Raw genomic sequence first — 16,541 nt, 5'->3', positions numbered from 1 at the left:
GCTATACAAGCTGTACACTGACTACTCTAAGTTATATCCAAGTTTTATTTCTATAGTGTTGTCCCATGAAAAGATATAATCAAATATTTGCAGAAATGTGAGGGGTGTACTCACTTTTGTGATACACTGTATATATAGTTCTACAATTACTGACTGTAGTCCATCTGTTTCTTTGCATGCTTTGTTAGCCCCCTTTCATGCTACAGAGTAGGTATTATTTGGGTGGTGGGTCATTCTCCACACTGCAGTGACACTGGCATGGTGGTGGTGTGTTAGTTTTTAAACACCTCACTGTCACTGCTGGACTAAGAATAGTCCAGCAACCAAATATATATCCAGCCAACAGCGCCCCGTGGCCAGCGTCCTGTGACCACTGATGAAGGTCTAGAAGATCTAGAAGATGGGTTCTACCTTCTCTCTCTCCAGTGTGCATCACTGGATTTAGATCTGGTAACTGGGCAGGCTGTTGAAGTACAATACATTGCTACAAGTACTTGCTGTGTAAGATGATACAATATACAGTACATGATGATACAAACCACTATAAGATGGCAAATTGGATCCAAAGGGGTGCTCATGGCCATCAATGGCTGGTCAGCTTGCATCATCTGAGGCATTTAAACAATGTGTGCCAACATAGCATAGTCTTCACACCCTTACATCAAAAATAAAGATTCAATATTCTGTAAACCTCTGTCCACTATAGCCTTAAATTATTTGTCCAGCCCAGTGGGTAGAGGTACTGGAACAGTAGTGGAAAGGTTGCTACTGCTAGGTTGCCACTGCCATGTACGGGCCCTTGAGCAATGTCTTTAAACAGAAGCGACCAAGGATTTAGAATTAAAGTGTCTGCTAAATGCCAACAGTGGTAATGTAAATGTTGTGCATTGTTATTTGCTCAAGATAGTTGTAAACAGAGCTTTCATGCCAGTTTAAACAAATGTAGCTTGTCTTGTCTGATCTCTTTGGTCAACAGGACAATTTAACCCCCAAAACTGTCACTTGTTAGATTTTTTGCAGCATTTCTGGTATCTACAGATTGTACGTGAAACCTCAGGATCTAGACAGTTTGTGACACACTCCATCCAGCCTGTCTGGCACCAGCACTGTGCCACTGTCAAGGTCACTTACATCATATTTCTCTAATATGGACATTAACTAAATGACCGGTGTCTGTATGATTTTATTCATTATGTTGCTGCTACATGACTGGCTGATTGGAAAATTACAAGTATGAACAGGTGCTCCTAATGAAGTGGCCAGTGAGTGTAAATGGTTTAGATTCTCTCTTGTTGCTGTGTTATATTTTATACATTTTCCAGCCCTGGTGCTTATCAGCGCTTATCTTCATAATTTTTAAATTGAAGTTTTACTGCCAAAACGACCCTCTTAATTATAACCTTTAATAATTCCTTCTGATCTATAAGGTTCCCAGTAATTCTTTTAGTCTGAAAGCGCCTCATCAGTCTTACTCATAACTCACTACACAGTAGCTAGCTGGTAAACACTCACAAAGCAGGTTGGTAGATCTTACAGTATGCAGCCAAAAGGATGTGGACACCTGACCATCAGCTTTTAGCTTTGTCATTTTTAAATCAAGAGCACTGATATAATGTTACTCCCCAATATAAAGGTTTATACACCGATCAGCATAACATTAAAACCACCTCCTTATTTCTACACTCACTGTCCGTTTTATCGTCTTCACTTACCATATAGAAGCACTTTGTAGTTCTACAATTACTGACTGTAGTCCATCTGTTTCTCTGCATGCTTTGTTAGCCCCCTTTCATGCTGTTCTTCAATGGTCAGGACTCTCCCAGGACCACTACAGAGCAGGTATTATTTGGGTGGTGCATCATTCTCAGCACTGCAGTGACACTGACATGGTGGTGGTGTGTTAGTGTGTGTTGTGCTGGTATGAGTGGATAAGACACAGCAATGCTGATGGAGGTTTTAAACATCTCACTGTCACTCCTTGACTGAGAATAGTCCACCAACCAAAAATATCCAGCCAAAAGTGCCTGTGGGCAGCGTCCTGTGACCACTGATGAAGGTCTAGAAGATGACCAACTCAAACAGCAGCAATTGATGAGCGATCGTCTCGGACTTTACGTCTACAAAGTGGACCAACTAGGTAGGAGTGTCTAATAGAGTGGACAGTGAGTGGACACGGTATTTAAAAACTCCAGCAGCGCTGCTGTGTCTGATCCACTCAAACCAGCACAACACACACTAACACACCACCACCATGTTAGTGTCACTGCAGTGCTGAGAATGATCCACCACCCAAATAATACCTGCTCTGTAGTGGTTCTGTGGGGGTCCTGATCATTGAAGAACAGGGTGAAAGCAGGCTAAAAAAGTATGTAGAGAAACAGATGGACTACAGTCAGTAATTGTAGAATTACAAAGTTCTTCTATATGATAAGTGGAGCTGATAAAATGGACAGTGAGTGTAGAAACAAGGAGGTGTTTTAATGTTATGGCTGATCAGTGTATTCACATTATACAAACAAGTACTTGTATAATCACAACACAATACAACAACAGGATCTGAGGGTACATATGGAGGTGTTATTTCAGTATACATCGTATGGCTGGTATAGATTGTAAAGCATCAACTGTAAAGTATAAATTATACTGTGTACTACAGTGCAAAGATAAAAAATGTGCGGAAGTCAAGCAATGATGTACGATGTCTGGCTTACAATCAACTTTCCAATTCATCCCACTGGGTGAATGCATTTTGTATAAATTTATTAACGATTGCTGATCTTAAACCAATTTTTTGTCCATGGCTCATATATAGATTTGGTCTTTTTATTTAGCCATGTTATAATTAGTGAATTAAAAAGGAAATTGTTTATACAAATAAATAAATTGTATTAAACTTATTCAAGGATAATTACCAGTGCCATGTGTCACATTAAATCATGTGGCAGTAATGATTTTAAAAATTTAAAAATTTTTTTTTTTCCATTTCTACCACCTGCTTGTGTTTATCATCATTTGAACCCATAATACTGTAAAGACCTTGCATAAAATTGATAGAGTTTGGAAATACACATTAGGGTGTTCATTTGTAACATCTCTAAGAGTTGGTTCTGACATACAGTTCACTTTATGGCAAAAAAAGTAAGTGGACACCCTTCCTTTTATTAGGTTTAGGTGTTTTCACACAGTTTTTTAAATGAATGATATAAAACAAATAAGATTTTTCTAACTTTGTGGGAACAGTTTGGGAAAGACTCCTACCTGTTCAAACATGACTGTACAGAGCCATGAATTAAGCACCATTAAAAAAACTTTCAGATGAATTGTAATGTTGAGCACTTCGTATCCAACATCAGTAAAATAATTGTATGTAATATCACTGTAAATTATGTAATTCCTAGTCCAGCTGTGTAGAGGTCAAGGTCTGACGTTACATCACAGTTCAGTCTTGTCCATGCCCAACCAGCACTTACTTTTACTGATTCAGAAGACAGACACAGGACCGATGATGACTCAGATAGGACAGTGCAATGGGTCAAGAACTGGAAGGAAAGAGGGTGGAGGGGGTGTTGGTGTACTGTGCATAGTAACCATTGGGTATAAGCCAAAATCATTAACCAACAAGCTTAGTGTCCAATTGCAATCCCAAACACAAGTCTTTATTCTTTATTTAATAACAACAGCACATCATAGTGAATATGGCAGTAATATAGCACAGTAAGATGAACATCAACACAGCAAGCAGAACAGACAGTGTATATAAGATTGTGGGTAGCAAACAGTTCAATTCATAGCTGACTAAGATGCAGTCAGTGTATTAAATACTCTAACTTGACAAGATTATATGAATATGAAATGCATTAAAAAGGTTTTTGTTTGGATTAGAACAGAGCTCCTTAACATAGTTTGTACACTTATCCTATACCTGCTTGTACCACATATCCTTCAAGCCAGAAGTCTAGCTCGTCTTGATCCACCAGTCAGAACTTGAGGCTCTTCTACGTACCAGCATCCAGGGGGTAAAATGAACTTGAATGTCTTTACTAAGCACTTGGGCGGCACAGTGGCTAAGTGGGTAGCACTGTCGCCTCACAGCAAGAAGGTCCTGGGTTCGATCCGCAGGTGGGGCGGTCCGGGTCCTTTCTGTGTGGAGTTTGCATGTTCTCCCCGTGTCCCCCGCGGTAGCTTTGGTTTCCTCCCACAGTCCAAAAACATGCAAGTGAGGTGAAATGGAGACACTAAATTGTCCATGACTGTGTTCGATATAATCTTGTGAACTGATGAACCTTGTGTAATGACTAACTACCTGCTCTGTCATGAATGTAACCAAAGTGTAAAACATGACGTTAAAATCCTAATAAACAAACTAAGCACTTAAACTGAAGCTAATGTGCATGTACTGAAATTTTCTTTTGAAAGTTCTACCTTTACTTTAGTTGTAACAGGGTTTCAGGGCAGATGTGTGCTTAGACTGTTGTCTGTTTAGACTAGACTAAGGAAATATGTCCTCAGAAAGCACTTCTGTAGGGTTTAGTTCAAAATACATGATTTTAGCCCTGATTTTCCGCTCGCTGATAGGTTTGGAGGTCGCCGTCAGATGCGCCAGCTACGAGGCAAATTGGTCACCGCTCAATCAGTTCTTGACTAATATGTGAGTTGTTCAAAGATGCAACCTGAAGGGGCTCGCCGATTATTTATTGATTCATTCATTGTCTGTTTTATCAACACTTTATCCTAATCAGGGTCGTGGTGGGTCTGAATCACTGGGCGAAATGCAGGAAACACCCCGGACACGTCGCCTGGCAAACACACACACACACTCACTCATACCTAGGGGGACTTAAGTATCTCCAGTTATTCTGACTGAGCTTTCGAAGGAAACCCACACAGCCATGGGGAGAACATTCAAACTCTACATAGATATACATACATACTGTACATACATACATAGAACGCTTGTGACACATATACGTATAAACACACACACATACACAAACTTACATGCACATACACTAACATACGTACACACAAATTCACACATACTTGCACATATACATGCATACACTAACACACTTAGATTCTGACACACAATTATGCTTATTTATACACACACACACACATACACATGCTCGCACATATACCTACACTGTGACACATAATTACTCACATACTGTATATATACAGACTCACACAACCAACAGTCTTGTTCCCTGGACTCTGACAACTCCAACACATACAACTACTTAGTGACTGTATTATTTGCATTAATTGCCTTTTTTGCACCTTACTCTGTTATATCTCTGCTGCTATAAAAACCCTATGCTGCCAACTGTATATCATCAGTTTTACCTCACCTATCATTTATTACTTACATTGTCTTGCACTTTTTGTTCACCCTGGTGTTGGAGGGACGTTGTTTTATTTCAATATGTACTTGTATATAGCTGAAATGACAATAAAGCCTCTCTTAAACTCTCTAATATTTCTAATACTACGCTAGTTAAATTAGCTTCTCACCCGGCTGTAATACAAACATGCTTTTTTCCCTTCATTCACTGGCTGATTTCTCATTGCAGGCAGCCTGATGTTGGCCGAGCTGTGTGAGCCTCTTCAGCAGCAGGATGTGTACTGTTCAGAACTGAGCCTGGCACAGCAGGGTTACTCTTCGAGTGCCGGCTATGACGATGCCGATTCGGACCCCGAGGGCCTCATGACACCGGAGCGTGCCGTCCAGCTGTGGAGAGGTCAAGGCCTGAAGTCACATCACAGTTCGGGCTTGTCCAGCCCCGACCAATCGGCGCTCACTCTGACCGATTCGGAAAACGAACACAGGACCGACGATGAGTCAGGTAGGACCGTGCAGTGGGTCAAGGGCTGGCGGGGTGCTGTGCATAATAACCAGTGGAGAACAGAGTCTGATTGGTGTTTTTGGGGGTTGGATTGTTCGACTTTTGTTGACGATCGTGTTACTCCAAGCTGGTAAAAGTCCGAGTGTGTGTAGAAACCTTGCATACATGTTGCTTTACTAGAACCTAAAAATGGTGTTTGTAGTGTGTTCTGTGTAAGGAGGATCCAATGCTGAGGTTTGAACCTTTCTAAGTAGCACTGAGCGCTACTTCTACAGCAACAACATGACAGTGATTGCTGTTTTTTCAGACTGGTAGGGGTCAATGACCTAAGGTACAGTACTAAAATGGCCAAAAGAACCCCTGACCATTCGGAGAGATGCTCTCAAATATGCTGCTTTGAATACTCCAATCTTATAAAATAATAAAAGGAGAAGACTAAGTGCTGTTTTATTGGCACTGATAGCTTTACAGAGTATTAATTACACGGCTGCTAATAATGATTGGACATGTGTTTTTCTTCCAAATTATTTCTCGAAGAAGGATTTATTTTGATTAACATTTTTGCCAGAGTTGCCAATAATTGTGGCTGACAGTGTGTATTGTTCTCACCACACATCTATCCTCTGTTCCAAATCTCAAATCTCTGTTCCAAATCAACAAACGTTTTTGTTACTGACCAGAGCCAATATTTCATATTTCATTTCTCTTCCCATCTTGCTGGAGAAAAGCAGACAAGCTCAGTCTGTTCAGAAGGTCGCCCCTGTGTTTCGATTGTCTGTGTTTAGTCGCGACACCCCTGTGTGTGTGTGTGTGTGTGTGTGTGTGTGTGTGTGTGTGTGTGTGTGTGTGTGTGTGTGTGGTTGTGATGGTGTCGTGTGTTCCTATACATTCTGAATTAAATGTAAGCGCAGTTTGGCTTTAGTCTGTAATGCATCCTCACCGTGGGAGCTAATTAATAGAGATGCTGAAGGAAGAGACGGATTTGATCAAGAGAATGTTGTGTAACTAGCCATGAAGCATCTCAGGGTCTTGTGTTTAGTGTGTGTGTGTGTTTAGTGTGTGTGTGTGCTTATAGTTTAAATACTGTAAATCCAGCACCTTGAAGCTCCATAGGTATTCAGTGATATAGGGCCAGTGATAGCTCAGTGGTTAAGGTACTGTACTAGTAAACAGAAGGTTGCCGGTTCAAGCCCCGCCACCACCAAGTTGCCACTGTTGGGTCCCTGAGCAAGGCCCTTAATCCTCAATTGCTCAGCGTGTTCTGCTCATTTTGTAAGTCGCTTTGGATAAAAGCGTCTGCTAAATGCTGAAAATGTAAATGTATTCATTCACTGTCTGTTTTACCACCACTTTATGCTTTTCAGGGTCGTCCATCACAGAACACACACACACACACCCACATGGACACGGGAAGAACATGCAAACTCCACACAGAAAGATCACGGACCGCACAAGGATCTGGGAATCGAACCCGGGACATTTTTGCTATGAGATGACAGTGCTACCCATTGAGCCACTGTGCCACTCTCACTCACTCACTCACTTTCTTAACCGCTGTTTAGGGTGCTGGAGCCTATCCCAGCTTTTCAATGGGTGAAAGGCACACAGTAACACCCTGGATGGGGGCCAGTGGGACTGTGGGAGGAAACCGGTGCTCCCGGGGGAAACCCACGCAGACACGGGGGGAACATGCAGACTCCGCACAGAAAGGACCCAGACTGCTCCATCTGTGAATCGAACCCAGGACCTTTTTGCTGTGAGGCGACAGTGCTACCCATTGAGCCCCTGCGCCACTCTGCATTTCTTTATTTTGCCTTTATATGTATTACCACTGAATTTAGCACTTACTGTCCATGGGTCATTTATCCTCCATGTGATGGGTGAAGAGGCATCCGACATTGTTCCAGTGCTGGTTCCTTTGCCAGTGCTCAATCTTAAACTACTGGTTTCCAGTGCCAACATGCTGCTAATCTGGAACCAAGAGCTTGTTGGGTCAATGGCTTGGCGAGAGCTTACCAGTATGTAAGTTACTGACTATTAGCATAGACAGATTGTGTGTCACACTGTGTTTATAGTCTAAATACTGTAAATCCAGCACCTTGATGTTCTATAGGTATTCATTCATTGTCTGTTTTACCACCACTTTATGCTATTCAGGGTCATCCATCACAGAACACACACACACTCATACCTCCAATTAGCCTGACTGCACATGGACACAGGAAGAACATGCAAACTCCACACAGAAAGGACCCGGACGGACCGCTCCATCTGGGAATCGAACCCAGGACCTTACGTTTTCAGCATTTAGCAGACACTTTTATCCATTACGTCTCACAGTACTGTGACAGTATACTGTCTAAGCAATTGAGGGATAAGTGCCTTGCTCAAGGGCCCAATAGTGGCAACCTGGAGGTAATGGGGCTTGAACCAGCGACCTTTGATTACTAGTCCAGTACCTTAACCACTAGGCTACAACTGCCCACTCTTCCACCCTGCATAGGTATTATTTCTTTATCTTGCTTTTTTATATGTAGCACAACTGAATTTAGCTGTTACTGTCCTTCATGGGTGATTTGCCCTGCATGTGATGGGTAAAGTGGCACCTGACATGGCATGGTCACTTCCCCCTGACACAGTTCAAGTGCTGGTTCCTGTGCCAGGGCTCAATCTTAAACCATTTTCCTTTTTTTCTCTACTGGTTTCCTGTGCCAACATGTTCCTAATCTGGAACCAAGAGCTTGTTGGGTCAATGGCCTGGCGAGAGCTTAGTAGCATGTCATTTACTGACTTTAAGCATTTTGTGCAAAAAATGAATTTCGTTTTCAATTTAGGATCCTTATTTAGATGCCTAATCTTAATCCTGAACCTATTTGAGCTTTGGCTTTGCGAAATGTAATAAAAGTGCTGATGTCGGGCATTACGGGTGAATTTTATATTGCAACGAATACACAAATGGATGTTTGTAAAAAACGTACAGATATATTAACTTAAATTAAGGTATTAATGCTGCGAGGTTGAAGAGTTGAAGTCAAGTCAAATTTAATTGTATAGCACTTTTTACAATAGATATTGTCTCAAAGCAGCTTCACAGAATCCAGGACTGACAGACCAAAAATCCCTGTTGAGCAAGCCGAGGGTGACGATGGCAAGGAAAAACTCCCTTAAAATTACAGGAAGAAACTTTGAGAGGAACCAGACTCAGCAGGGACCTCCATCCTCCTTGGGTGGAGTAAATTCTTTGGATGGAATAAAGGATGATCACTGTTGTTCCTGCACCCCACACAAAACTACAAATCAAAACAGTGGTCAGATTAACACTAAAGCTAACAAACTAAAACAAAATGAGTTGTGGGTATGATCCTCAATAACGCCAAACATGCAGTTAAGTATGGTGGTAGGAGCATCATGATATGGGGCTGCTTTTCTTGAAGCATTCAACAGTTAGTAGGAATGTAACGATACACTCTACCCACGATGCAATGCGATTCACGATACTGGGTTCACGATACGATTTTATCCCGATTTTTTGTTAAACAAAATTAAATTGAAGACAAATGATGACAGTTTCCTTTTATTATTTCTCTTAAATAAAATAAAATAAAATACTGTATTTGTGCTTATCTTTTATTTATCTAAATAATAATTGCCCTTTTATTTCTGAGGTAGGTACAAACTATGCAAAACAATGCTGCACTTTTCCATTTTTGTGTTTAAAAAAAAAAAAAAAAAAAAAAAAAAAAAAAAAAACTGGAATGAAATAAATCCCACATTAAATAAATAAATGAATAATACAAATGAAGAATGTATCCTCACATAAATAAATTTGGCTGGAAAATTCCGAACCTGGCAACCCTGTTGTGACGTCAACCAGGCAAGGTGAATAGCGCCAGTGCCCTCTGCTGTTTAAAGTGAATATTGATTCATTATACATGTAAATTTATTTGAATCGTTACACATGTGAATCGATTTTTAACTGTCTTGTGGTGCATCGTTACATCCCTAACAGTTAGCATGTAGCTGGCCTTGGTCCATCATTGACAGCACTGTTTTATTATTTATTTATTAGGATTTTAACACCTTGGTTACATTCATGACCGGACGTTACTGGTTACACAAGATTCATCATCAAGTCTGTAATGTCAAACACAATCGTGGACAATTTTGTATCTCCAATTCACCAGACTAAAGGTCTTTGGACTGTGGGAGGAAACCGGAGCTCCTGGAGGAAACCCACACAGACACAGGGAGAACATTCAAACTCCACACAGGAAGCACCCAAACCGCTCCACCTGGGAATCAAACCCAGGACCACCTTGCTGTGAGGCGACTAATAGACTAATAATAAACACACTATCGGTACTTGTTGCGCTCAGTGCTTCTCTTTTCCTTGCTTTTACTTCTCAATTGTTTACAATCCATTAGCGTTCTCTTCCTGCTTGAGCGAAGCATGCCAGGCCTTATTACCGTCACCTGGCGAGCAGAAGCGGTGAAGACAGCGCCGAGTGTTTATTTAATGTGTCGATGGCAGCAGTAAAAAAGAAGTAATTGAGAATTGATTTGACCGTAATGACTTTTCATATGTTTCCCACAGACTGCCGATGCATACTGATTAAGCTGTAAGATGCCAATTTGCCACTTAATGGGGTCTGCCCTTGTCCTTTGTGCAAGACAAACCACCCATGGATAATGCGAGGGGATAAAAGAACCCCGCTCTGAAAAATTGGGCTCATCCACATCACCGTATAGTAGCTGGGTTCTTTATCTTTTTGGTGTTCTTAGTTACACAGATCTGCCTTGACTCTCTAAAGGCGCTCTTTTGTTTATCTCTGTTCTTTTCAGATGTTTCAGTATTAGAATGTTTTAGATTCACTGAATCAGAGCAGCAGTTTAATTTAAGTATTTTTTACTGGAACAGGAAAGGACTTTAAACTATAGCCAGAAAGTTAAAGCAGAGATTTTTTTTCATCTTTTACAGTGGTGCTCTTGGTGCCAGTGCAAGGGTTACATAAGGAAAGGTAAAAGCTGTTCAAAATCAAATATGAAGACAGGAATGATCCACCGCTCTGATCTCTATAAATACAATAGCAGAAAAAAAGATTTAATACAATTTAAGCAGCCAATAAATGAATGAAATGAATGAATGAATAAATAAATGATTTAATAAAATTTCAGAAGCCAAAACAAAAATACTAATGAATAAATAAATTAAAAAATGTAATAAAATGTCAGCAGCCAAAACAACTAACAAAAGATTTAATACAATTTCAGCAGCCATAAAAAAAAAAAAAAAAAAAAAAAAAAAGATTTAATAAAATGTAAGCAACCAAAAAAAATTAACAAAAGTTATAGTACAATTTAAGCAGTCAAAAAAAAAAGATTTAATAAAATTATCAGCCCAAAAAAACAAAGAAATTTAATAACATTTCAGCAGCTTAAAAATAACTGAATAAACAAAAAATAAAAGATTTAACAAAATGTAACAGCCAAAAACAAACAAAAAAAATATTAAAATGTCAGCAGTCAAGAAAATAAAAAAATTAATAAATACATGAATAAAAGATTTAATAAAATTTAATGAAATGTAAGCAGCCATAACAAACAACCAAAAAATTATTAATAAAATTTCAGCAGCCAAAAAAATAAAAATTTAATACATTTTGGGAATTTATTTTATGTTTATTCACAGCAATTATAAATCCAAAATATTATGTTTTGTCTGGTCAACTTTTGTTTATATACATCTCTGCATTTTAGACCTGCAACACATTTCAAAAAAGTTGGGACAGTAAAACGTTTACCACATTGTAATGTTGACGTGAAAAAATCTTGGGTTTATTCCGTCTGCAATTAAACAAGTCAAAGTAAATGTAAGAATGTTTGCATTTTCCATACTGTCCCAACTTTTTCTGATTTGGGGTTGTACAAAATCAGTATGTCAAATCTCTGTCTTCTATCAGCTTCAATACAAAGTGTACTGGAACACTTAAGTTTATGTAAGTTATTATTGCACATCCATCAGTGTGTGTTATTGTTTGTGTTGGTGTGCAGTACAGTATCTAGGATTGCACACTCATGAGTGAGATTAGTGCTGACTGCTTCCCGTATTAAGACACGCAGAGCAGCAGTAGAGGATGAATACAGATACCCACAATGCAGCACTTTAGTTTTAACTGTGTTTTGCAGCACATCTCTGATGAGAGCTGCCCTGGCAGATGGATGGTTCCCACTATCATAAAGCTCTCATTAGAAACCTCATTAATCACAATGTTTTAAACAAACCCAAGGCCAATTAGCCAAGCTTGGCATGCTGCCAGTCGTCTGTGACCATCTCCGGCTTCTGCTGTAAAATAATATAAATTATAGCTTGATTTTTAAAAAGAAATAGTTTAAATGGTTTTTGAAAGCTTGAGAATTTGAAGGTAATTTTTTTTTTATCAGATTTGTCTTGCTTGTCCAACTTTTCTTATGCCTATTAATAAGCATGGACAAAAACAAATGAAGAAAAAAAATATTTAAACATCTAAAATCACCAGTATTAGCTTCTTGTTGCTAAAGCACTGCTGGAATTTCAGACCTTTTGTAGCACTGTAGGTCTTATTTTCCAAGCTTAGCAAGGTTCCTCTAAAGCTGATGCAGCAGTTCTCAGCCTATTTTCCTCTTAGACCCCCCCTGTGTTCAAAAAACTTTTCTTATTCGACAAAAGGTATCATCTTCTTCCTCACAGGAAATTGCTTATAGGAGTTAAACATCTTGGTATTTTCTGGTTGATGTGTGAGTTTTATTCTGCTGGGCTGGTGGTTCTGGTGGAGCTTTCTCACCTGGTTCTGCTTCAGTGGGATCTGCATCAACAGCTGAATTGGAATTGTTTGTAGTCACCATCTGTTGACCTTTGCACTTTAAAGGTGGGTGAATTAAATATTTGTTTATTCTTAAAGACCCTGTTCCATGAAGTGTTTTTTACTCTTCTTAATAAGATGCAATGGGACTCGCCTCAACAAAGCCCTCTAGTGGGCCCAGCCCCCAGGTTGAGCTTTGAACCAGTGCTTTACAGGACTCTTAATTTTCAAATTCTCCATAATTTGATTAGATTCATATCAAGAAGTGCAGTTACATTTACCTTCTTTCTTTTCACAGCCTTATATTAATTTATTAATTTAAGTTATTATTTATGTTTGGGGATTGTTGTCTCAACATCAGTAACAAGCTCAGCTGTACAGCTAAACTAACCACACATGCTTATAGAAAGAGACTGTCACTAGGGGAAGCATGTACAGTAATATTTTTTATACTTTATTTAATGAAAAACACTGTAACACAGTGATGGCAGAACATTACAATGAACATCAAACCAAATCTGTAATTATTGGTGTCCCGTCTGAGGTGTGTTACTGCACAGGAACAGAAAAGGACTTTTAAATTAAAGCCAGCAAGTTAAAGCAGATATTTATTTTGTCTTTTGGGTTGGTGCTCTCAGTGCCCATCCCAAGCCCAGAAAAAATATGAAGGGTTGCATCGGGAAGAAGTAAAATTTAAGCTGCCAAATTAAAAAAGATGTAATAAAATTTAAGCATTCAAATAAAAAAGATTAAATACAATTTATTTGGCGAAAAAAAGATTTAATAAAGCTTAAGAAGCCAAATAAAAAAAGATTTAATAAAATTTAAGCAGCCAAACAAAAAAAGATTTAATAAAATTCAAGCAACCGAATAAAAAAAGATTTAATAAAATTTATTCTGCCAAGTAAAAAAGATTTAATAAAATTTATTCTGCCAAATAAAAGAAGATTTAATAAAATTTATTCTGCCAAATAAAAGATTTAATAAAATTTAAGCTGCCAAATAAAAAAAGATTTAATAAAATTTATTCTACCAACAAAAAAGATTTAATAAAATATACGCAGCCAAATAAAAAAAGATCTAATAAAATTTATTCAGCCAAATAAAAAAAGATCTAATAAAATTTATTCAGCCAAATAAAAAAAAGATGTAATAAAATTTAAGCAGCCAAATACAAAAATATTAATATAATTGCAGCCAAATAATAATAAAAAATAAAAAATAAAAAAAAAGATTTAATAAAAAAAAAAAAAAAAAAAAAGTTTCATGAAAAAATACAAAAAAAATCATGAAATTCTGGAGTTTATTTTTCATATTTATTCACAGCAATTAGGATCCACATTTTGATTCCCAGATTGCACCCTGTGATTTCAGGAAAACTGTACCCACTGTGAATCTGACCAGGATAAAGCAGTGGTTTCAAAAACATTAAAATGAAAGAAAAAATAGTACAGGACGCTCGGGTGGCACAGCGGTAAATTATGCTAGTAACTACACTGTGCCTACTGATCCTTAGGAAACCATCCCTACTGTGACCCTGGCCAGGATAAATCAGTGGTAACATGAAAATCCATTAATATACACTGGCCAAAATTATGTGGACACCCATACTAATGCTAACAAGTCAATCAATTATGTGGCCTAACTTTGTGGTGAATTCCATATTAATGCCACCAACATGCTTATTGTCAGGAGTGCACAGACTGTGGTTGTGTTGAGTAGCTGGGATGAACTGGTTTGGTAAATTTTGTCGCCTACATTGCAGTTTAATGGATAGAGGCATTACGATCCATTACTGCCAGAGCTGTCAGAAGCTGTCAGCAGCATCATCAGTCAGAGGGTTAGGTAATGAGGAATAGAGTGGCATTTCCTGTACGTCGTATAGTATTATTGAATTGCTACTTATGCGTTCTGCATTGATTCTTCATTGTTGGTAACGGCTAGTGAAGTTAAAATTTTAGGGATTAACGGTAAATGCTAATGTGACGGGAGTAATAACCCAACTATTGGGTCAAATGAGCCTCTGCTGAGTGATGATGTGGAAGTGTCAGTGTTTTGATTCGATCATAAGCTCTTTTAGAGCCTTATGTGGTGCTAGAACGTAGGTCAACACTGGCGAAGGAAAGCTGAGACTAACAGACGCCCCCTCCATAATTATTTAGTCTAAAGTTGTTGTTTGTTCTACTCGCCAGCAGCTGCATTATGTTTTAACGCTTAAATTTGTATAAATAAATCACAAGTTGACATGCACCGATCAGGCATGACATTGTGACCTCCTTCCTAATATTGCCAAAACAGCCCTGACCCGTTGAGACATGGACTCCACTAGACCCCTGAAGGTGTGCTGTGGTATCTGGCACCAAGATGTTAACAGCAGATTCTATAACTCCTGTAAGTTGTGAGGTGGGGCCTCCATGGATCGGACATGTTTGTCCAGAACATCCCACAGATGCTCGATTGGATTGAGATCTGGGGAATTTGGAGGCCAAGTGAACACCTCAAACTCGTTGTTGTGCTCCTCAAACCTTTCCTGAAGCATTTTTGCTTTTGTGGCAGAAAGCATCATCCTGCTGAAAGAGGCCACAGCCATCAGGGAATACCGTTTCCATGAAAGGGTGTACATGGTCTGCAACAATGCTTAGGTAGGTGGCACGTGTCAAAGTAACATCCACATGGATGGCAGGACATAGTTGGTTAATGGTGGCCAAGTAGAGCTGAGACTAACAAATGCCCCCTCCAACATTATTTTGTCTGTACTAGCCAACATCTTTATGTTTTAGAGCTAAAATTTGTATAAATAAGTAACTGGAAAATCACAGTTAATTTTTATTATTTTTATTAATTAATGTTATGGCCTTCAGGTGGCACAACAGTAAATTACTCTAGCCGACAACCACTCGGTTCCAGGATTCGAATCCCCAGCAGTGCTATCTGCATAATTGGCTATGTCTGAGGTGTGTTGGCCAAGGTTTCTTGATGGATTGCTGTCCAGTCTGGGGTGTGTTACTACATTGTGCCGGTGATTTCATGGAATCTGAACGTACCGTGACTCTGATCAGGATGAAGTGGTGGTAAAACATCAACATATAGTAAAATGGTTCAGAAGTATCAATGTGTTGTTTTATCACACGCTACTTTACTGCATGTTGGGCCTCATGTGTCAGTCAAGGAGAGCTGAGACTAACAGACGCCCCCTCCAACATTATTTAATCTAAAGTGTTTAAAGGTTATATATAGAGATGCATGAGTACCGATACTGGTATCGGGTATTTGCCCGATACCGCGCTCATTAACTTGTACTCGTACTCGCAAACGAGGCTCCGATAGTAAACATCCGATACCGTGTGCCTAGTGCACGTTGCTGCGTTATGCCTAGTACGCACTACACGATTTTTGCCCTGATTTTCGCTCGGCGACTGGTCGGCGCTAGATTTGCCGGCTCGGGAGCAACTCAGCGTTCGCTCGGCGATCAAAACTCGGCTCTTGATCGCTAAGTGTGAACTACCCAACAACTCGATCCGACCGGCTCGCCGAGCGCTCGGCGACCGGATCGAGTTTTCTAGCATGTCAGATATCTGATCCAATAGGTATTGGTATCGGTATCGGCAAGTACAAAAATACATGTACTTGTACTCGGTTGGTAAAAAATGGTATTGATGCACCCCTAGTTATATATATGTTATGGCACTTGGGTGGCCCTCTACCACTACGATCCACGATTCAAATCCCCAACTATCTGCCGATTGGGGTTCTACACTCAGACATGATTAGCTATGTCTGATGGGGGTGGCTAAGGTTTCTTGATGGGTTGGTGTCCTGTCTAGAGTGTGGTACATTGTGACCCTGGCTCTGACCA

At 39.3% G+C, this 16,541-nt stretch overlaps 1 protein-coding gene across 1 annotated transcript in view; it reads left to right on the top strand.

Annotated features, from left to right (window-relative positions):
* tenm2b (teneurin transmembrane protein 2b) overlaps nucleotides 1–16,541 on the top strand; it is a 431,647-nt gene that overhangs the window by 113,716 nt on the left and 301,390 nt on the right. Inside the window, exon 3 of the mRNA XM_063011444.1 lies at nucleotides 5,574–5,846. Coding sequence (XP_062867514.1) covers nucleotides 5,574–5,846 — 273 coding nt within the window. The remainder of the gene's footprint in view (nucleotides 1–5,573; nucleotides 5,847–16,541) is intronic.

The sequence above is a fragment of the Trichomycterus rosablanca genome, chromosome 16 (genome assembly GCF_030014385.1).
Source record: "Trichomycterus rosablanca isolate fTriRos1 chromosome 16, fTriRos1.hap1, whole genome shotgun sequence".
In the NCBI taxonomy this organism is placed as follows: domain Eukaryota; kingdom Metazoa; phylum Chordata; class Actinopteri; order Siluriformes; family Trichomycteridae; genus Trichomycterus; species Trichomycterus rosablanca.
The sequence above is the reverse complement of the archived record's forward strand: the minus strand, read 5'-3'. Positions and strand labels throughout refer to the sequence as shown.